Consider the following 23,192-nt stretch of genomic DNA (forward strand, 5'->3'; position numbering starts at 1 on the left):
ATATTTGTCACACTTAAATGTCACAGATCGATTTCAGCATCAGACAAAGATAAACTGAGTAAATACAAAATGCAGTTTTTAAACAATGATTTAATTTTTTAGGGAAAGATTTTATCCAATCATACCTGGCCTTGTGTAAAAAAAAAAAAAGTAATTGCCCCCTAAACCCAATAATTGGTTGTGCCACCTTTAGCATAATGTATAATAATGTATCTTTCACATCACTGTGGAGGAACTTGGAGAGTTTTTCAGCATGAGCGGCCTGTTTAAGTTCATACCAAAGCATCGCAACCTGATATTAGTCCAGATATGAGTAGGCCACTCCAAAACTTTGAATTTGTTTAATTTTTTTAACCACCCAGAGGTGATTCAAGACAGAAAAGTTTGTGAGTTAATTCTCTCTGATCATTAAAGAGATGTAAGAAAATGCATGACTTGTAGTTAAAGAGCTAAACCCTCCAAAATGTCTCTCTTTAGCAGAGTCAGAGGTGACGGAGAGCCCCACCATTCCTTTGTTGGTGACCCTGAAGGCCAGGTGTAGCTCAGGTGCCATCACACCTGCAGTCAGGGAGCTGCAAGTGGGCTGTATCCACTCCACACAAACCAGTAAGAAGGTAACGTGTTGATGTTCAAGCATCCTGAAGCTTTCAGAAACAAAACTGACTGCAGCCACAGGTTTCATTGTTTAACACGGAGATTGAATTTACATTAGCACAGCATTCACTATCATGGTTTAAAGAGCCATGTCTCTGTTTTTACCAGGGTGTTGAGTTTTATTGGGATAATGTGGCATCCCTGCAGCAGCAGGGCTTTAATGTGGAGCCCAGCAAAGGAACTGTGGACTCGGGCCAGCGATGCACCATCAGGATCACATGGACACCCCACATCGGATACAAAGTAAGGAAGTGCTGATTTTTGTCTTTGTTGATCTGTTTTGCTGTTGATCACTTTAAAAAAAAAAAAGTTAAGTAATAAAAGCTCACTTCCAAGTAACTCAATACGTAGTTGAACAGTGCATCAAAGTTAAAACATGGTTGTGAACAGTGGATTTCAAAATGTGGAGGGAATATTGTTGATTGCAACATGAGAAAACATTGTCATTTAAGACTTTCAGCAGAATTAGGTTTAAATTGTCTTCCTGTGTGAAACACAACGTGTTCTGTTTCTGATACATATATGTATGTATATACTGTCTGAGAACATGTTTACACCTGTGTGTTTCAGCCTTATGAGGTGGTGGAGATGTGCGTGCCTCTCACTTTAAAGGCCGACGGGATGAATGTTTACAGAGTCACCCTGATGGCTTTGGTCTCCACGACCGCAGATTGACCTCTGAAGGACTTGGATGATGGCCAGCAGGAATTTTGCTCACACATACTCTGACTAACCACAAATACACATCATATTGTCTGTGTGTACGGAGCCAGCATTAACCATAAAGAGATCATTAAAAGGTTTTGTCTGAACATTAATTTTGTGTTGAAATGGATGTAGAGGACTTTTAGAACCAGCATTGACTAGATTATTGCTATTTCCACTTTCAAATTTTGTCATCATGTTAGAAAATAAATACAGTTCTCCAGTTGTGTTACAAATCTCATATGACTTCCAAAAATAGAAAGTCAACTAAAATATAGATATAAAAAAGTAAAAGGTCAAAGGTTTCACATATTAGGGCATAATAATAATCATCTATTTCTTAGTAGGTCTTAAAATGAGGTAAATACAAACAGCAGATGACACATTGTTCTTCACACATTGCACACCATGTCATTATTTATTTAACGAAAATGAAGCTTGAATGAAAATTGTGTGAATTACTAAGTACAACCTTACTACTTTTACAGGAATTAAAAGGGGTAGCAACCAAATGCTGTGATCTGATTAACTGCAGGTTTGCTGCTCTGGAGCATTCAGGTGTATGTTGCCAAGGAAAAAAATAAAGGAATGATATTAGAGAAACAATTGTTGCTGCCCATCAAATATCCCATCTCAGACTCAGCAGGACTCTGTTGGGATGTTGAATGTGAAAGTTTGTGACAAAACAATTAGAAAAAACTGAATCAGTACGGCTTGTTTGGAGGGATTACCAGGAGAAAACTTCTTCTCTCCAAAAAAAACCCAAACAAAACATGATAGCAAAGCTTACTGTAGCTTTGCAAAACTGCATCTGAACAAACCACAAGACTTGTGGCCCTTGGCACCTTACAGTCATGAACTCTGTCTATACCAAAGTATTCTAGAGTCAAATATGAGGCCAGCTGTCTGACGGCTGAAGCTGGGAGAACTGTGGGTATAAATGCCCACAAACCTGAATGAACTGAAGCACAAAAATTCCTCCACAATGATGTGAGACACTGATGAAGTCATACAGAAAATTATAACTACAGGTTATTGTGTTGTTGTTCATCTGAAGTTGTACTTAATTCATTTTAAACCCTGATAAGGAACCGATTTTTTTTTATTCTGTCCTGATACATAAAACCTTAGAATTAATGAAAGTGTGCAGGTAATGCTTCAATAAGCATGTATGTGAACTTACCAATTTTATTTTATTTTTTTTTACCAAAATGCATTTTATTAGATTTTCATTTTCAAATGATGCTGTCTCATAAACAGAATATCTAATATAATATTTAAGGTTGTATTTTTTAGTCATTGTCCACCACATTTCATGACTAATTTTGACAGACGAGCTAAGATTCAAAAAAAGGAACAAAACTGAAGAAGAAGTTGTTTTGAAAGCTTTAATTATTTCTACTGATTATACTACATCAATGTAAATATGGACATTCCAGATGTACAGTATATATTTGAGAGTGTGATATCTGTATGAGGCAAAGTATTTTTGTCCACTTACTTTTGCTTTTTCTGTTATGTGTGTATTTTCCTGTGTAGAGTACCAAACATTACATGTTACAGCCCCGTGTAGCTTTGCACTGGACATCTACAACTGAAATTCTCCCTAATATAACATGGAAGCAAACCTATTGAAAACAAAGTGGAATAGAGCATACAATGTTGCAGAGATATACTGTAACCAAACCAGCACCTGAGTGTACACCTGTGTTCACCACCAGGGGGTGTATGTAACACCAAATAAGCAGCTGTGTTAAAACCGACATGGTAAAGGGTGTGTCAGCAGATGTAAGCCAGCAAATGTTCAGTAGCACTGCTGGTATTACACCCATGAAGTGAAAGGAGGCCAAGTTCACACTGAGGTCACACAAGAAGCATATTAGGGAAAATGGATCACCTTTAGGATCAATTAAACCTTGTGGAAAGCCTTCCCAAAAGAATTGAAGCTGTAATAGCTGCAAAGGATACAGATATTTATACAAGCAACAGATTATCAAATATAAAAATATCAGATGATGGGTTTCGTAAATTAAAACATGTCATGAAAAAAAGAATGTAGACCGAAGAAAACCTGAATCCTATACCAACTTGAAACTTAATGACAGTTATATTGCAGTGCTATTTTCTGGAAGAGGAGGAGCAAGTAAACTCATTTTGCATCTCCTTTATCAGGATGGCTGGTCAGTCACAGACGATCAGATTACAGGTTTGATTTACTGCAGAGCACCAACTCCCACCAGCTCTTCTATGACAATAGCATCTTCATGCAGTTAAATTGTCAATGTTTAAGTCGGCTCTTTGGCTATGTGTTTTAAACATTTATCCACCAACAGTTTATCAAGTACTTGTCTCTAAATATTTTAACTGTTCATTCATTATTTTGGGGAAATTGTCCAACTAATTATCCATCTTAATAGTAATGTGTGTCTTTAAGCAGGTGAATGCTGTGCCTTAGCACACAAGTAATAATATTAGTGTCAATATTAGTGTACTAGCTGTCATTTGCTTACCGATTGTTTAAGTATTAAATGCTGTGTATATTTCAGACCTAATCCATACCAGGTGCCTGGTTTGTCCTGCGGCTAGGCTGGTAGATCCCACAAAACCCTGCAAACATTTTCTCCACTTTAGACTTCACAGACTTCATTTGTGAAATACACACAAACACTTACTGTATGCATCCATGGGATTTCAAAATCAGTGCTGGTTGAGACACAGGTAAACAGGCTCAGTGCAGTATGAATAATCAGCACTCACATCAGTCAGTTGCTCTGTTACAGTCAAGTCAAGCTCTCTCTTGATAAACTACACAGGATGTTGTACAGTGTGAAGTGCAGGCCCTTTGTATGTGAACAGCAGATGTCAGTAATGCCTCACAGTGGACCAATAGGATTTGCCCTCTCTGAGAGATACATGCTGTAAGCATTTATCAGAGATTGTAAGAGATTATGCTAAATCAGATTACTGTACCCCAACCTGCCTATAAAAAGCAAGGTCATTATGAGCTTAGCCTCATGTAATGTCACCCGTTTTATGAAATGCATGAGATCATATTAGGCAATATTTGTGTTGTTATTTTGCCTCTTTTTCTAATCTGATTTCTCCTATGATCTCTCGTTAATACTATGGGATAGTGCCACTTACACTCCCTGCTCTGCTAACGGGTGGAGTTCATGTGTCCCTCTTTGCCTGTTAATGAATGTGACTTTTTGTTTTTAATCCAATCAGAAGCAGGACAGATCACTCTGTCCTTGATTACAATGTAGACTGCATTAAAACGCCACAGAAGTTATTTGTAACCACTTTAACAAGTGTTTCTAATAGGCTTTATAGGCAAATTCATGCCTTCATAATACACTAAAATGTCTATTATTTGTCATTCCTTACACCATTTATTCCAACTAAATTAGAATTAGTTGTAACACAGAAAGCACATCCAGCTTTGGACTGTTCGCCTCATCAAAAGGCTGAATGCAGACAATAAGCTTTCTCCCCTGGGTGCTCTGAAGCACTACTAAAGAAGCTTCACAACACATGTATGCAGAGACAAGCAGGGGTGTATCCAGGGGCAACTAAATCTCAGCAGCATTAACTTGGGTAGATATGTCCCAGTGGAGACCCACACCCTGAACACTACCTGACAGACTAACTGCCAATGCTTTTTATTACATAAAAAGAAATCTAAATGAAGATATCAAATCCATAACCATAAGACACCAATTAATATCAACATCACCCTTTTGTCACCTATGAACTTGAAGGAAAAGCTTTTGATGGGTTTTAAATCATACCTCCATACAATACAGCATGGTTACTTTGGTGAAATATCTAGCAGGTATACTAATGTGTGCTCACAGAGCTCACAAGCTCGCAGCAGAAAGTGTACACACAGAACAGCAGGCCTGTCCCGCCGCCACAGATTTTAGGGTTTACAAAAGTGAGATGGAAACAAATACACACACTTGTGGAAATTCAGATTTTTAAAGAGCATATTTACAGATCATTTTAACAGACTACTCTTATAACATTTCTAACTCCATCAGCTCATTCATACAAATGATTCTGTTTTTATGTAAAAGTATACACAGTTTCAGAATGAATGTGACACATGCACACAGTTGTTCAGCTCACATTTTATTTAAACTGAACTGAATATGCATTTAAAAAGACAACACTAAACAGATCTGGCACAAACAGAGAGAGTAGCTCTCTCTAGGGAACTTTTCTCTACAAGCCAAGTAGCAGTAGCTGTTGTCTTCCCCTGTCGGACCGAGCCCGTGCACACTTTGTTGTCTCAGAGGACGACAAAGTGTTCCACGTCTCCAAGTAACGCCTTAACCCGCTGAGCATTAACCCCCTCCTCTGAGCACTCTACCTAGACTACTGGTGATAACGATCAAGTCATCTCTGTGCTGCAGTGACAGTCCACCCATAAGCACTGAGTAGAGAAAGCAAATCCCCAATGATTTCACTTTATATAATTGTTGTGAAGTTAATACCCAGAGAATATAATTTGTCAACAAGATTTTTTCCAGGAGCATCTTATACTAACCATAAGACATTACTAATAGATCAGGAGAAGAGAACGTATTACTTGATACTTATATTTAGGTTATATACAGGGGTCACAAATACAGGGTCAAATGTACATGTTAAAAACATATAAACATCAGATGTCGGTGTAACAAAATCGTGGTACGTTCTTAGTCACGCACGCTAGCAGGAAAGTAAACATAACATTTGCCTGTTTTGGATTGCAAATGAAAACGTGTTGTTCATTTGAAACACTAGCTGCTTTACTGGCATGAAGGTCAGATTTCAATGGAATCTGATAACATTTTCATATTGCAAATACCTGACACTTTTAGATATGCATCCGGTCTCATAAAATGCCAGGGGCACACTTATTTGAAATTCTTACATTGCTCATTGTGTATAACAAGATAACACTGGTAAAACATCTGTGAATACAATAGTCATTAATGTTATTGCTAGAATGTATCCATTAATTTGTGGTCAGTTTTCAGTATAAAGCAACTATAATCTGTACAAGTTTATATTCCAAAGTGACAGATCCTCTGGCACAAGCATGGCCTGGCATATAGTGGGTTGTTAGCCCTGCCAGATAAACACTACTGTATTGCTGTTAATGCCTAATCGCCCAAGTTTGCATTTATGTTATTACCAGTACGTGTTAACTGGTCTTTTAGTCATTATATAGCCATCATGCTATATTTTGTTTTCTACTTAAACAACACATCAATTATTACGAAAGGTATATCTAATTACAGAATTTTTAACCATCGTTTTTTCGCTAATTAATGTAACATTATTTGTATTGTTTATAGCTTTTAGGGGGGGGAAACCCTTTAGACATCATCTGAAGCCTGGTTAATCTTTCAGCCATTTCTTTTAGCTAACTTTCCCTTTTGCTTCCAACTGTAGTGTTACGAGCGTATTTTAAATTCACTCGAAATGTATGTTGTTGTTGTTTTCATGACATTTTCAAATGTTACTTTTTTCCAAAGTACTTTCGTTTCTCTTTATGTAAAGTCTTTGGTTGCCCCACAGTTTTTCCATGTACCTTTTAGCAGCTGCATTCTCTTAGGGTGAAAATCACTATTCAGCCTTGCCTTGGTTTCGAAAACTCTGATTCGCTGATCCAATTTTATCTTAAGTTTTCACATTAATCAAGTTTTAGAATTAAAAGCAGTGTTTTGGCAGGTAAATTTCCCTCTAGGTACGTTGGTGATACCAAAGATGGCAGCATTTCCTGATCTGAAGTGGTCGCCGACCCCTCCGCCGTGCGTTGTGACGCTGCCGTAACGTGGGGTTTCCCAGACCTGAATGCAGGGTTACCGCGCCCATCTCTGCTGTTTGATGGCCGGAGGAAGAAGCGACTGAGATCCTGGCGTGAAGGAAGAAAAAGAGGGACGACGACGGTGGGAAAGACGAGAAGGGATTTTGTGCTTTGAGTTGGAATTTGTGTTGAGACGGAGGAACGTTAAACCGGGACTGTGACACGCCTTGTCTGGGTGAACACCGTCTTGTCTCTGCGCCTCTGTGCCGGTGTGTCTCCCCCCTCGGCGGGTCAAAAACTGGGTTCGGGGAGTGCCGCTCCTCGGTGGCTAAACAAGCTAAATCTGAGCGCCTGGGCGGAGAGAGGAGAGGCAAGAGTTTGCTGTTTCCAGTCAATGTGATATAAACAACGGATACCCTCGATTGAAAGCGGGTAAGGAAATGTATTGATATTTGAAAATGCGCTTCAGGAAATACAGTAAGTCTGCAGTTCACTAGCTGCCAAGCAGGGACGGTGAACGAAAAGGGTTAAACTGGGTTGAGTGGCTCCTTCGTTAGAGTTAGCTGCAGCTAGCTAGACGTTTCTGCCAAGACGGTGGGTGGGGGTCACTGGTTAAGTTTCTCAAACAAAGTGTCGTTTAACCAAATAATATATATATCTAACGCCTTTGTCCGGCAATGTTGGAGTTAATGGCCAATGCTAACCTTAATTAGCAGGGTGAATTGTGACAGCTCGTTAGGTTAGCCCGCACCCCTCTCCAACGTCCGGTTATCTTTCGCTCTCGTTGAAGAAATTAGCTACCTGCGTTAACCCGTTTCAGCTTTACTTAAGTAGCAAATTTTCCCCAGCAATCGGGATGTAAAATATATCAGTTGTTACCAGCATTTTTGAGCGCTTAAAGGGCCCATTTCCCCCCCCCCCCATATTTCCTCTATAGGTAGCCTGGGATTACCTGATAGGCTAATTGGTGGCACACTTGCTACTATCAGTTTATTGTTGATGAACCCTCGCCCAGCTGTTTAGGACGAAACGCAGTGCTACTTCTCAAACTTACACAACTGAAACGGGCGTGAGCAGATTTCGGATTTACCACTACTCGTACTGCAAATTCGTAGCATCATGAAACTGATAACGAAGGGAGTCTAAAAATGGCTACTTCACCAACAGAATCACTACCACCCCCACTATTCCGTAGCCAGTCCATACAAGTTAGCCAGCAGTGGCCATAGCCTACGTTTGCAGCCTGGTATGGATCATCTGGGTGTGTGAATTACGAATATGGCAGCGACGACAACATGCCTGTATCCATAATGAATTTGAACGCTGGTGCTTTTGCTGATTTATGATTTTTAAGCACATCGGTTGTATTTTAGCGGCAACATTTACATAATGTAACAAAACTCCCACTTATACACGTTTAGTTGCAACGCTATTTTTAAACGGGATAGTTAAACCAAAAGCATTTATGTGAGTGAATCGAAACTAAACCGCCGGAGATGATGGCAACTGTATGGCACAGATATGTTAACAATTCCCACTTTAATCTGGAGTCAGCCAACCAGTTCTTCAGCTTGGCCTTTCGTTATAATGCCCAGCTCGTTAAAGTAATAGGAATTTGCATCGATTACCAAGCCCTAGAGCAGCTGTAAGATCGCGAGGAAAAGGGTAGGCACGGTTGTGGATCAGATTGTGGCCATAGCCATTTTAGTTTCGTGAGTGTTAACCCAGTGTCAGTTTGCGAACAAACAATTGTGTTGATTTTAAACCTCTCCTTTTAACGGCGTGGAAACGAGATTGACGAGATCCAATTAGACAATCTGTTTATCTCAATCACGGCTCCGTTGCAGTGCAAGTTGTTAGCAGCTACAGTAACCGTGCCCAGTCGGGCCGCGCCGCTCCATAGTATCTCAAGCTCTAGCCCGGAAAACGGGCATGCTTCCTCAATGGTGAAGCAGCATATCCCAGTCGGCACACTGTCGTAGGGGGGTTAAGATGGAAATGAATTGGAACAGTTGTATTTAGCGGCGGGAAATGTTTCGTAAGCGGGTTTAGCGGCGAGGTTGGACGTGCTGTCGCAGGAAGCTGTGCTGAGCGCCTCCGACAGCACCGAGACAAGCTATATGAAGCCTGGCGCTTGTACGGACTTTGGAGGCCAGCAGTATTCAGATACTGCATTAGGAAAATCCGTGACCGCACCTTGACGATTTTCAACTGTTTTAGAGAAATTGGTGGTGTTTCTTAAGAGAGCTAGCCGTTTTTAATGGTTCACAAAGATGAATTCATTTTGCCAGTGTGCCCCCTCCCTCCGCCTCCTCGAATGAATGGGTTCCTGTATTCAGGGCCCAAGCAGCTGCAATGAACAAGATGGCGTTCAAAGCCTTTTTCATCACCGCTTTTTCTCAGACAGAGAGAGGCAGCTGCCGAGCATCGGATGGGTTCAGGCTTGGCAAGCTAGATCTCATTGATTATCCTCATCCTAAAAATGTGCAGAATGTATTTGCATTAAAACATTTTCAGGCTCATAGCATTCCTGGTCAGATTAATCCAGTATGTGCACCTCACATACAGGACAACATGGTGGGGAAGGAGTGTTGTACATCTTGACTGTGAACCTGAACATCAGGGGATCTGAAAACTTCATTATATCTTTAAATGCTGTATATGAAATGCATGTTTTATTTAAATTTGAATATTATAATTATTTTCTGTTTAAACAATTTTTAACCACACCTTAGGGAATGGGATGTTTCTTCTCAATCCTCACAGCTGCTTAGAGATGTGATAGAACAGATTACAGAATTTAAAGAATAAAAGATGGAATGGCTTTTTTAGATTTTTAAGGTATTTCTTTCACATTATGGTATTGTTGCAGTAATATTTATTCTGCTTATTTCCAAAACTTTACCTATTCTATTTCTGTGTGCCCCTTAAATCAGACACATTTTGTGTATTTGTTTTAAATTATGCATATTAATTTCTTAGTCACAATTAGATTCATTGTAACACTGATCCAAAACTTCCAGTTCTGATCTCTTCATACTAATCACATCATACCTCACAACTGATTTGATGGAAGTTAAGTTTGGGAGAAATCTATGGCATTACTTGTTTTTTGTATGAAGTGGTCTGGTTTTTCAGGCCTTTGGCCAGACCTGTAATCAACTACAGATAAAAGATGAAGTTTATGCAGAACAGTAGACCGTGAATAGTTTTGGTTTAAGAGCAACCTGTGTGCATATCCAAAAGCATCCAGTTATCAAACCAAGCATAAAACATTGTTCTATTTATTGTTAATCAGTTCACATGACCTGGATGTGACCCACGCTATATTGGTACCCTGAATGTATCCAACACTGTTTTTCTTTGGCCCTGGTGGACAGCAGTATAAAAAGCTGCATGAATTTCTCCAGCATTTTATTGATGCTTATGCGTTGAAACAAGTCATATACGACAAGCCTGCCTAAAAGCATAAACTGCAGCATCGTCTTTTTGAGACTGAGTTTGTGCACAGTGTAGCTTGTCAGTAGCTTAGCTGTAAGTGAGTAGCACCACAAGATAATGACCATGTGTTTAAAACCTGAATAATTATCCTGTTGGCCTGGGATGTGGGGGGTGAGGATTGTCATCCTCCCCCCCCCCCTCATTTAATCTGGGAGTGCTGTATATGAATGGGATTAAATTCTTAGTTATGCGGATTTCACTCTTTGGGATTATGTGCTTTGGTTAGTGATAGTGCTGATTTTACTTCACATCAGGCATGATCCTGCTTTTAACTGTCCACTGTAAAAAGCAGATGTGCTGAGGGGACCAAATAAATATGGTTGTACAAGCTTAGCCAAGTTTTAAATATACTTTACTATTTTGTACATTTTGTACTTATAGTTGTGTAAGTTTAATAATTCAGTTTATTATGCTCTTTCCTGTAATGAATTAGAGCACACATTGGCCAACTTTTTTATATAAGAACTTTAAATGGGCATAAAGTGATGGATATGTTCACAGGATTACCCCCTTATCAGCCTCTCTTTGATAAAATACCTTTTTCATTCAAGTGTTGGATACCTGAACTCACAAGATGTGTTGTATGTTTGTGACAGCCTGGGCTGTAACGTTACTTCTGACCAGACCAAAATGATGCAAGTTATATATACTTGTGGCTCCAAGAGACCAAAAAAACAACAGTGGTTGGAACCAACATAGTGGTTGTTTTGTCTCATTGACCATTATGGTATATTATGATTTCTTAGTAAGTGACAGTCTCCCCTTCTTTGGGTTGCATCTGGTAGGTTGCATTTTTTTTTTTTATTTGTTTGTTTTTGTTTTGTTTTTTTAAAGTAAACTGATCAGAGTCAATCAAGTTTTTTTTAAAACTCAATGAAAAGACATGTGCACTCACAGATTAGTCTAGCATTAATGGCACTGGACTGTGGAAAGAACCCATATCCCCTGGAGTAAACCCACACAGGTCCAGGGAGAACATGCAAACTTAAACCTGCTTCAGACGAGCTGGTTCAATCCAGAAGTTGTAGCAGTGAGTGTGGACACAATGGCAACATAACTTTTCTGTTATAGTTCCTAATAGATCTATAGTATGAATATATACCAGTCCCCATCCAGTGCTACAGAACATGTTTAATAATGGTCCTTTAATAATATTTATGGTAAGTAATCAGTATATTTAGTCAGTATAAACCTATCACATCTAGACTGAAATAAAAAGAGCTGCATTTAAATTAAATTGCCTTGGTTCAGTAGTTATTTTGAGGTATGCATATCAGCCCCAAGTCTTTTGCATGATAATTTTATATCCTACTAATATAGGATATAATGCTTTTGAGTAATTCCCTGATTGTTGTAGCTGATATGTAATGGCTGATGTTCAGGAGTTTTTGTTTCATCAAGTGTTGAACTCTGCCAACTTTATTGTCATGTCTTTTTTGCCGTTTTTCAGTGTACTTCAAGAACCCTGGTCCTGTTTAGCATGGTCATTACAAGTGTTATTCAAGTAGTCAAAGTACTGCTGCAAAACTGAAACTTTGTTTCCTAATTTCTGCAAAAAAGATCAATACAAATTTATTATAGATTTTTAAATAAAAAACTGAGAAAAACTGCCCCGTTTGTTATCAAGTTATGGAGTTATAATTATACAACTACTGTATACTACAATGAAAGAAGCATAGGATAAATTATGTAAAGTTTAAGTTTCAGATTCAAGATGAGTGAAATAATACATTATTTGCACTTAATTGAAGACGCAATGTTTGGGTAAATAATTATTTCCAGTATACCAAGCTGACTACACAAGTACACACTGAACCCTGGATTTCCTGTTGCATAACAACCGTACATTTATACCTACCTAACTTAAATTGTCTGGTCAGTGTGATCCCTTAAATGGATTTTCCTTTTTTAACATAAAATATCTGACTTAAAATTTCACTGTGCTTGTATATTAATCTTAATTTCTTTAAAATAAAAAGGACTCTTGACACATTTAGCGGGGCCTGTGTAAAATGTTTCCTTTAAGGAAACTAGTAGCATGCCATTTAACTGTTGGTTACAAGCCACAACAAATCAGTTTTCTGCGAGGCATTTTGGGATTCTGGTTTCTAACACAGCCAGTTTCATGTAAGAGTTGATGGAAAAATACTCAGAACAGTATGGGCATGGACCTTGAGTTATCCATTGTATTGTGCCAAGTTCTTGAATATGTATTTCTCTTCATCCACAATACTGACTTCATCAGCAACATTATTTGTGAACATTAATTTTAAAAGACCATTAGTCGCAGCCTCTTCTGTATGCTTTACATTACTATACTCATAGGTCTTATTGGTTGAGCAATCGAAGTCCTTTCTTCTTCTTTGTGTAATACACCTCCTGAAATCAGCACAGCACAGTTTCATCAGGGTGTGTTGATCATCCATAACCAAATGTGCAGCTAAAGACTGTGATAGGGTCTCTGTGCTAGTACAGTTTTATTGTAACAATATCTTTCAGAAGCTAATAAGTTTCTTAGCATCCACTGGTGCAAGTTATCAAACTATTAATTTTATGCACACCACACGTTTCACACTTAGCCTTACACACACACACACACACACACACACACACACACAGATGCAGGCATACATGTTATTTTTAACACTAAAAGTTAGTAGAAGTCTCAAGGCCACGATGTACAACTTCCAAATTCAAATGTTAGTGCCATTCACAAAGATGATCAAACATGGCACGGAGTGCAAATGCCAGCACACCCACAAGAACAGCAGGGCTTTCCCTCGTTACCACAGCAAGGTTTATAGTGAAGAATGATCAGAAACATCTGCATTAAAAGTTCTTCTAATAGTTCAAAGAGGAAAGTTTTAGCCTTTTCTAGTTGCAGGAATTTTTCATCAGTCGTTAAAGCCTTTTTGGAACTTGGGCCTTTTACCCGCATATCATCTGGAGGAACCTAGGTTTATATTTAGTTTCTGAGCCAATTTTCCTGTCTAAAAAAGTCCCTGCTCAAGTTGTAGTACTTGGTAATGGCCCAGGAAGTAAGTAGTCGTTGATTGTTTATACACAAACCCCAGATCTGTTCTATGCTACTCGTCCTGCTAGTACAGCTGCTTGCCAGGTATTTTCAGTGAGCTATGCATCTAAATGTATTGCCATAATTAATGTGACTGATGCATAGCAGAGAAAACTGTTAACATGTTGAAAATGTTTGCATTAAGAACTGCAATGACAACATGAAGCAAATTCCAATTCATCCAGAGTCCAGTTTCCTGTTTTATGTACAGAAAAAGGTCACAGGTAATCCAGTGGCTTATCTAATGTAGCACTTGTAACTTATATCAAACATCTTTGTTCTGTTTTTTTCTTGTTTGGGGATGTTTTTTTTGTTTGCCCATCATTAGAAACACACTACTGGACACTCAGTTATAATTTAAAAGGCAATAATTTTTTCTTTTTTCTTTTAGGACTGCAAACTGGGCACGTTTTTGTTTTGGGTGTATTTGTGTGTGTATTCTATTCTGCTACATTTAGTGGCAATGCAGGCCAGCGCTCTCAAAAGTGTCACTACCCTAAAGTGACAGCTACAGTGGTTTACACCAGGATGTTACGTTTCCTGAACACAATCACAACTTGAACGCAAAATGATTTGCTTTTCTTGAGTCATGGTTTAAAAAAAAAAAAAAATTAAATCAAAGGCATATTGAAGTTGATTTTAGTGAGAGTTGATATTATACATGACATTGAATATATACATGTTTTTCAAATATCTTGTGTTTTGTAGCCCCACCCCCCCATGCAAGACATTGTTATAAGTTATACAATTTAAAATATTCTATTCAGAAGATCAAAGATAACAAATATTTAAGTTATATCGAACATATAACTTAACATCTGTTACATCACATTCACCAATTGGAGAAAAGAACATTTAAAAGTTTATTTGGTAGTGTAATTGATTTATCAGTAAAGATTGTTTTAAGCAGTGTCAAGAAGCGATTACTTATGAAAGGTGTACAGTAACAAATTAAGATTAGTTTCTCAATCTGTGGCTTGGCAAACATTCTTACAGTTTGTTTGTTTTGTTTTTTTGCTCCAAGCACTCCCAAGTGTCAATATTACAAAGAAAATTCTTCCTAAGCCTTTCCCACTGTTTAGATTTGCGTATAGTTTGACTGTAGCTGCTGTTATGCTTATATAACTTGTCACCACTGGCCCAAAGGTCTTGGCCACTGTTTTGAATATTCAAAGTAAGTGGCACCAGATCCGCTTGGTGACCCACACACTGGCCTGTCATCACTTACACCGTAACCATCCTACAAGCCCGTAACAAACCCTGGCCTTCTTTTGCATGTGGATTTCACCGCCTGATCTGGTTTGAATAGAGACCATCTCTGTCTATTTACATTCTCGCCCTCATATTTGACTGCAAAGGGAAAATGTGACCAAACCTGAATCCTGAGATGACTGGGAAAGACAGCTACTATTAGTGAGTTTTCTTCCTCTTCAAAGCAAGAAAGGCCACAGTCACTTGAGCAAGAGTGGGGTAGCTGTCATGTGACTCTTCACACACTTGTTCCTCTCTTGGAAGCTTGGGGAGAAAACACAGGGGGAGGGGTATGATTATTAATGCAATCAAAGGAGTGTATTTTATGCTTTAAATAAAGTCATGCTTTTGGCTTTGGGCTAGCCTGACCTCCCCTTCCTTTCCTTTTTTCTCCCTTTACTGTTTTAATTAACTCATTTATATCCAAGTATGAAAAGATGGATGTGCAGCTTCTAGCAAGTAAAAAAACACGCCTGTATTAAAATGTATGAACTTTCTTGACATATACAATCTTATCTTGTTAACAGGCGTATTTTTTTTTTTTTCTCGATGCTATCATCAGAATGCTGAGCGTTAGGAATAGCTGATTACATTTTTTTTAAGGTTGTGACTCATGTTAGAATTCTGTTTTCTAGGTAGTAATGATCAGGATTATACTGCAGAGCACCTTATAGTGCATTAAGTTTTTGTATTGTTTTTGGGTAGGTTTTCCTTTTGAGAGCATCTTGTTCTGAAAAATCTAATGCCTGCTATTTCTACCAACAATGTTCTGTCTAGCAAAAGAGCACACAGCATCATGGAATGTTTCACTAATCAATCAATTAAACGCTACTGTCAGTCGCATCGATGTTATGTCCCCTATCATCAGACATTACCAGCACAGGCCAACCACATTGAGGGAGCATGCATACAAAATCGTGTCCAGTAAAAGGGACGCTTCACACAGCATATACAAACAACACTAAAATGTAGGGCTGGGTAATTGGTTGAGTTTTATTGTTGTAGATTTTGTCTTGTAATGATTGTGCAAATAAGATGAATCATTGTAAAAGGAAATATGTTTTCTTATGCCTTGTGATTTTTTTTTTTTTTCTTTTCTTTTTTTAATTCAGGCTTCCCCTTCCCTTTTTAGCACTGCACCCTAAAGCCACAAACCTCCACTATATGGTGGATTGTTCTCTCAATAAGGTTAGGGTCAGGGTTACCCCACTGATGTTTTTTTGCAATGGTAACTTTGTGCATTACAAAAGGAGAAAACAGATCAGACATGTGGTGTGTGGCATTTGGCAACTAGCCAGTTATGCTAAGGTTTTCTCAGCTGATTCAAATTAAAATAATAATAAAAATAGGTCCTTTACATTTTTTTTTTTTTTATTTTTTTTTTACAAACTATAACAGATGTCATAGTTGTTGGGTTTTTTCATACTTTTATTTTATGAGATTTCAGTTAGATTTTGTCCAAGATCTCAAAAAAGTGTGGGATATTAGACAAAGCTTTTATCTTCAAATGAAATAGGGTTAGGCATTTTATTCAACATCATTCTGTAATTATAGCGTTTGTTTGCTGCGGGATTGCTATGCGGTGATGAGCTTTTTCTTCAAGTTCAGACATTGCTGATTATACTGGAGTTGAAGCCAATAATTGAACTTGCGAAAAAAGTGAGTTTATAAAATTCGTCATTTATACCCAAATTAGTATTTAGTTTCAACTAACTTAACAGTGTTTTGTTGTTTGTTTGTTTTGGCAGGGGGTTTAATGCTTTAAAGTAATTAATTGCTAGGCAAGTTATGTTATATGTTGTTGGACATAGCATCCTGAGATGTGGAGTGCTTATGGACTTCGATCTCATGTCATAGAAACATTGGCACATAAAGCCATCTGTTTAGAGCAGCTGTGTAGAGTCACACATGCAGAGTCGCCCCTGTGATTGATGGTATTCTTCTTATGTCCGGAAAATCCAGGAAATGGTCTTGAGTTCCACCCAGAATGTGTTGGTAATGCAGTGGTCATTTTTATCCTATAGAGATTGAGCTGGATAGACAACTTTTCTGTAAGACGGGCGTTCAAACTACACATTTAAAATCAGCCTTATTACATGGCCAGAGCCTTCGTCTTGTCTGCACTGATCACAATGTAGTCCTCATGCGGAACATAAATCCCACAAAGGGTTGGTTTTGGTTAGCATGCTTTGAGTAACAGAAGCATGGAAATAGTGCATTGTGCCATTGACAGTATTTGGTTTTTTTTTTGAGTGGGGGGTGAGTGAGGTTTTTTTCCTTTTTCCTCCCCCCTCTGTAGACTGTGGTAGTGTGATGGTTGTCCAGGAAATGCAAGATTTTCACTATAGACTCATTGCCCCTGGCTCCAAGTCTGCACAACTACAGTGTGTCCTGCAAAATAATTGATATATAAAATGGCCTTAGTGGACTTGGACTTGGAGTTTGTGGGGATATCAGTCTGTGTATGTCCAGTATGAGTGTTTCGGAGGAACAAAAGTATGGATAATAGTGAATTGTTGAATTTGTGGCACATTTCCAAAACTGTTGGGGTAACTGTAGTCTGTGTACTGTACTTCTTTTTTTTTTTTATTTCAATAAATCTTTCACTTGATTTTTGCACCTCCACTTGCTCACTTAATCAGAACTGTGCCATCTTATGCATACTCATTTGTAGCCTCAGGACTTTGCTCTACATTCAATGGAGCAAAATGGGTTATGAGGCCCAAGGCTATTCATATTTAGTTCAGCCATTCTTGAGACTCAGAAGGATTTGTAATCCACCTTCTCAAAAACTGATTAAAGGACTAATCCCCATCTTGTCAACCTTTCCCCATCATCTAATTTATGTTATTAGTGGCACAGTATAAAGTGAAAGTGCAGAAATATCCAGAGTTAATCTTGCATGTTAATTTTAGTTGCGTAAACATAAAAAGTGGTTATGCTCCCCCCTTTTTTTTTTTCCTCGTACCAAGGCCTGGGTTCGTGGTGGGTTTTACTGACTCTGCTAATGTTTCAGCGGTTTGTTTGTATTCAGCTTCAAACACGCCTTAGTTATTAGTTATTTGACTTAATTAAATAAGTGTGTTCAACAAATGGTAATGGCAAAAGAAAACATTAACAACTTAAAACATTAAGGCACTTAAGGTGCTTAACAGTTTGTGTTATCCAAAGAGTTTCCATTTACCTTTACAAAACAGTGGGCTACATTGGTAAAAGTAAAATGAATGCTCATAAAGATGCAAAAATCTCATTTTAATTTTTTCCAAGCCAAATTATCAAATATGTCAGTACATGTATATACGTTCTATTAAATCCTTGAAAGTTGAATGTGACATATGAATTATGCCAGTGCAGTAATAACAGAAATGGTCTTAAAAATAATAATATGGTATTTCGTGACACTGGTGTGGAAACAATTTCATAGTGCATTCATTCATACTGATGCTAGCTAGTCAGGGAAGAGGAAGGAATCACTTCCTGCTCCACAGTGCTGTAGCTGCCATGTAAACAAGCCGCTGAGAGCTGAATGGTGTTTTGGAAAATGACAAAGTGGATGAGATTGGTGGAGCTTTTAAAAAATGACCATGAGCGATTCTCTTATGTCTTGTGTTACTGCATCATCACCCCCTTTGTCCTTTCCTCCTTTGTGACCTGGTTGTGTTTCAGCTACATTTACAATGCATCACTACCTCACAGCACTTAGACCCTCGCCCACCAGTAAGACTGAAAAAGCATGCACTTACTGTATCTTTTGCCTGTTTTTATACTAGAAGAAATTGAACTACACCTTTAAATATAGAATATTATACGGTTATATGCATATTTGAATTGGTATTCATACCATTTGCCCTGTTTAAAGGTACTGATCAAAGTTTTGTTTTTTGATTATTCAAATGAAACAGAAATGTTCTAGAAACAGTCAAGATTTACTCTCTTGGTAGGCTAAATCAGTTGCGATAATTCTCAAATATTTTTCAGTAGACATACCAGTCTGACTGTTGTGGAACGTTAAAATTCTCAGTTTTGCTTTTACTTTCACTCTGATGTGACCTAATGCCTTTAACATGATTAGTCTTGAAGCATGTCTTAATTATTGTGCTCAGCATCTCCAGTGTAATCAGTTGTGATGGCTTAACTTGATGTCAAACAGCAAAATTTTAGGATGTTTTAAATGCTGTGAAGTTTTAAGAATAGACATAAGAATAGACATAAGAAGAAATAAGGTAGCTCCTCTAGACATAGTTTTCTAAAAGCCGTTGCTGTTCCTGAAAGTGCATTCCCCAGGTTTTAGGGAAACCGTCTGCCATTTTCGTTTTCTGACTTTAACCCAGATAAAATACGATGTAAATACCCCCCCCCCCCCCCCCCCCCCGATATAAATGTTGAAATCAGAGAAGGATCTGGTCACAAATTATTTTTTTTTATTTATTTATATTTTTTTTAGGTTTGGTATGTTATGCATATTTGGTGTCTATTTTCAGGGGGAAAAGAATACTTTAAACTTTCAGATTTTTAGTTTCACACTTGTCCAGAAGCAATGGTGAGATTCTTTACACAGCTTGCGTTTTAAAACCAGGTGTGATTTTTATCAATGTATAACTATCCGCACACACAATGATGCAAAGCACATAACTGGAAATGGGTTGTAGGCGTAATGTTGCATGTGTTTTCATGCAAACACTTCAGTCTGTTTGCCTTTAGTGTAACATTGTCACCCAGTAAGAATAAAACTGCAGCAAAGAAATGTCTTAATGCCCTCAGCTACACATTCTACTGTGAACACACATTCATTAGTATTTGTCAAATACTACTTACATGTATTGGGTATCAGACTAATTAATCTTTCTGTCCAGTTCACAGTAAACATGTTGCATATTGTGCTGAGGACCAGTGCAAATACATTTCCAAGTTTGAAGTCATTTGGATGAGCTGCTCTCATATTTTGGATAATGGTTATTTCCTTTTTAGTCCTAGATTGTCTGCTCCCTGCTCTGTGTGTGGGGTGGAAAGGGCACACACGAACACACATACAGGCATGTTTGTATGACCATCCTTTTAAGGACATCCACTGACATTTGTTTTCCCACGCTTAAAAAGTAATAATATGACGTCCTTTTAAAAGACTCACATAGTGTCAGATAATGGATTTAAAATGTTAACGTTATATTTTGTTGACAAGACTAGCCACTGCAAACATTTTGGCCTATGGAATAAAGCAGTTACACATTGTTACTGTGAATTGAAGCTCACTCAGCTTGAATTTTTTGAACAGGTTTGGATGCCAGTCTTTTAAATGTTTCCTAAAAATATTTCCTTTCCTCATCCAAAGTACTGGATAATATCGTTTGGATATTGCCTTTTTGAATCAGTTGTCATAACTTCATCACCCCACCATTCCCCTCCAAAGTAAAGCCCCCCCCAATGAGTAGCGCTATGTTGGCAACTGCCTTAGTAGGATTCTTCCATGTATAGTTTTTGCCATTTGTAGCTCTTTTTTTTTGTTTTTTGTTTTTTTTTTTTCTGTGCTTGTGGGGTTCCTCCTCCAATAGCTAAGGACAGACTTAGAACACTTGTAGCCATACGGTGTGTCTTCACTTCTGGTACACTTGTTGCCTATATGCTGCCTACAGTGCCAAAGGAAATGAGTACAACACGTTTTCAGAATTTTGATATTGAATGGTGCCCTCCTTATTCACAACTACCATACCTGCATGGGAAGTGTTTGCAAAATGTGTGAATTATAGCTGCAGCATGCACCACCATGGCTAAATTCTCTTCTTGTAGGAAACATTGTTCTAAAATTCAGACATAATTATTTTAAAAAGGGGAAAAATGGACCACACACACTTCAGTTCTTGGTTGGCACATTTCCTTTGCGATTTCTAGCATTAGACTCAAGCCTAATCTTAGGTCTTTTATTTATAAAGGTATCCTAATAGCTGTTCTGCGTAAGTCTTTATAACACATATTAGTTTGTATCTATTTGTTTAGTCCTGCATGTGGGATGTTTTGGGGCCATTTGTAAACGATAGTTACAAAAATATCCAGGTTACACTATCCTAAAATAGGCAGTGTACTAGCAGGTCTTATACTGTCAGTTAACATAACATTAAATGTAATGGCTGTTACAGTAATAACTCTGTGACATCACATGGAAGGGTCCATGGGCTGCCAAGCTAAGAGTAAATACAGAAACTGACATGATGGTTACAAGTGACCTGTCCCACTGCATCCTCAGAGCTTAGCCTTTTGCATTAAGTCCGTCTTGATTATTTGTTTACCAGCATGGGCCAGGTCTAATCTAAGTTGGACTGACCTAATTCTGTGTGAAGTACTAGCCTGTCCTCTGGTGTTGTAGCTCTCAACACACTGCCTCCTGCTGGATCGCCACCCTCCCCTTGGTCTCTTTGATCTGCTTCTATTTCTTCTTCTTTTTTGTATTCACCTTTTAGCGTAATGCTGCCAGTTATTATTTCCAGAGTAACCTGTTACTGTAATGCAGTGTTTCCATAGCCTGGTTCAAAAGCCTAGATGGACAATGGCAAACACGATTGTAATACAAGAAACCACCGAGCAAGTGTATTTGTAAGTGTGTGTGTGTGTGTGTGTGTGTGTGTGCTGTCGCCACATCCGCTAAATGTTTTGACAAAGGGAAGAGAGAGACGAGCACAGCTAGGGAAACACCCTTAAAAAGGAAACGCCTGCTTAGAGAATCTATGCACTTGTATCAAGGTGGAGGCCGCATGCTGACACAGATGATCAGTAGCTAAGGCACTGCAACAGCTAGACAGTCACCAACTGACTTGCAAGCAAGAGCAGCCCCCATCCACACCGTGCTGCTGCTCATACGGTTTGTTTCTACTAGCAGCAAATCAGCCACAACCTAAGAGGCACATTAAACGTCTAGAATTTAAAAACAAAAAACATTGAGACAAGTTGGCAGGAACAATCAGACAAGTGAGACGGGAGCAGCCCCGAAGAAAGCAAAGGGTGGGGCAGCTGGTATCGAGGCAGGAGGGTGTAAATTATTTAGCCCACCACCCTTCCTTACTTTGTGCCTAATACATGCCTTTTTGTCTTGGTCTCCCAGCTGGGCAAGAGTTACAAATTAAAGTAAATCATCTTTTTTCTTTTAATATTTGGAATATCTGTTCATCCATTTTTAAGAAATTAGAAGAGGTATGTAGCATCAATGTACAAGCTTTCCGGATTGTTTCTATTTATTTGTTCATATGTGCATTTTTCTTTATTTGTAAGATTCACTTGTGCACTTATTTTCTGGCATTTTATTTGTAAATGAAAGTATGAGGTCTATAGGCGTATATCTGGCTTTTGGAAAAGTAAAAAAAAAAAACCAGTGCTAGATAGGTATAACCTTTCTTTTTTAGTCCTGGATGCCATGAAGCATACTGGGCCTTGGCTCTTTTTACCAAGCGGTTAATTAGCAGCTACCCTCCCAATTGTCCTCTGCTTGTTCACTCTCATTAGTTTAATCTGGCTCTGTCCTCCTGTTTGCCTCTTGTCTATATCCCCTTGTGCACGAGGACACTTTGTCATCACACTGAGTTATCTTGTCTACCCCAAAATCTGCCACACCTCACACTAGACCATTTTGTGTATGTCCCTTCACCTGTGCTGCCCTACTTTTTTCTGTATATCTTAATTAAGATATACATTTGATAATTTATCAGATGTTCTGATTAGTTTTCTCTATATTTAGTGTTAAGTGTCATTGGCATAAATTATACTAGCAAGGGTAATTCACGTTAACTTTTTTATTTATTTTCTTCCTAAGTAATGCCATAGTCACTTCCAAAAGATCATAAAGGGAAAAATGTTCAAGGGTAAAAAGATGGTGGCCTTTTTAATGAGGTAAGTCTTGTATTTAAAATTTAACTCAAACTCAAAATTTGAGCAAACTCAGATTTGCTCTCTGAAATCCACAAATTTGCTCCTTCACATCAAATATTTTGAAATGTATTGAAATATAGTGCATCAACTAAAGAGGGGGAAAAAAATCAGATCTTATACTGTTTAATGCAACACCAGCAGAGATGACATCTGATAAAGACTTATTAATCTGTATGCTATGAAAATGGATGCTGTATTTGTGATCATTGTGTATGGGAAGAAGAAATGCCAATGAAGTGTCTGTGTATGGAGTCAAATTACACTTCCTCTCTCCTTGTCAATGTGTTGTGCTCGAGA

At 38.2% G+C, this 23,192-nt stretch overlaps 2 protein-coding genes across 5 annotated transcripts in view; both read left to right on the top strand.

The window, feature by feature from the left end:
* cfap74 (cilia and flagella associated protein 74) overlaps window positions 1-2,929 on the top strand; it is a 51,666-nt gene extending 48,737 nt beyond the window's left edge. For 3 of the 4 annotated variants that reach the window (XM_005459864.4, XM_005459863.4, XM_019350195.2), the window contains 3 exons: window positions 478-614; window positions 763-897; window positions 1,225-2,929. In XM_005459864.4, coding sequence (XP_005459921.1) covers window positions 478-614; window positions 763-897; window positions 1,225-1,329 — 377 coding nt within the window. In that variant the 3' untranslated portion in view covers window positions 1,330-2,929. The remainder of the gene's footprint in view (window positions 1-477; window positions 615-762; window positions 898-1,224) is intronic. The other variant, XM_005459865.4, reaches the window with a different exon arrangement.
* Window positions 2,930-7,174: 4,245 nt separating this feature from the next.
* The window catches only part of gnb1a (guanine nucleotide binding protein (G protein), beta polypeptide 1a), a 30,495-nt gene continuing 14,477 nt past the window's right edge, over window positions 7,175-23,192 (top strand). Inside the window, exon 1 of the mRNA XM_003455317.5 lies at window positions 7,175-7,591. The gene's annotated coding sequence lies outside the window, so the exon portion shown is untranslated. The remainder of the gene's footprint in view (window positions 7,592-23,192) is intronic.

The sequence above is a fragment of the Oreochromis niloticus genome, linkage group LG20 (assembly GCF_001858045.2).
Source record: "Oreochromis niloticus isolate F11D_XX linkage group LG20, O_niloticus_UMD_NMBU, whole genome shotgun sequence".
NCBI lineage: Eukaryota > Metazoa > Chordata > Actinopteri > Cichliformes > Cichlidae > Oreochromis > Oreochromis niloticus.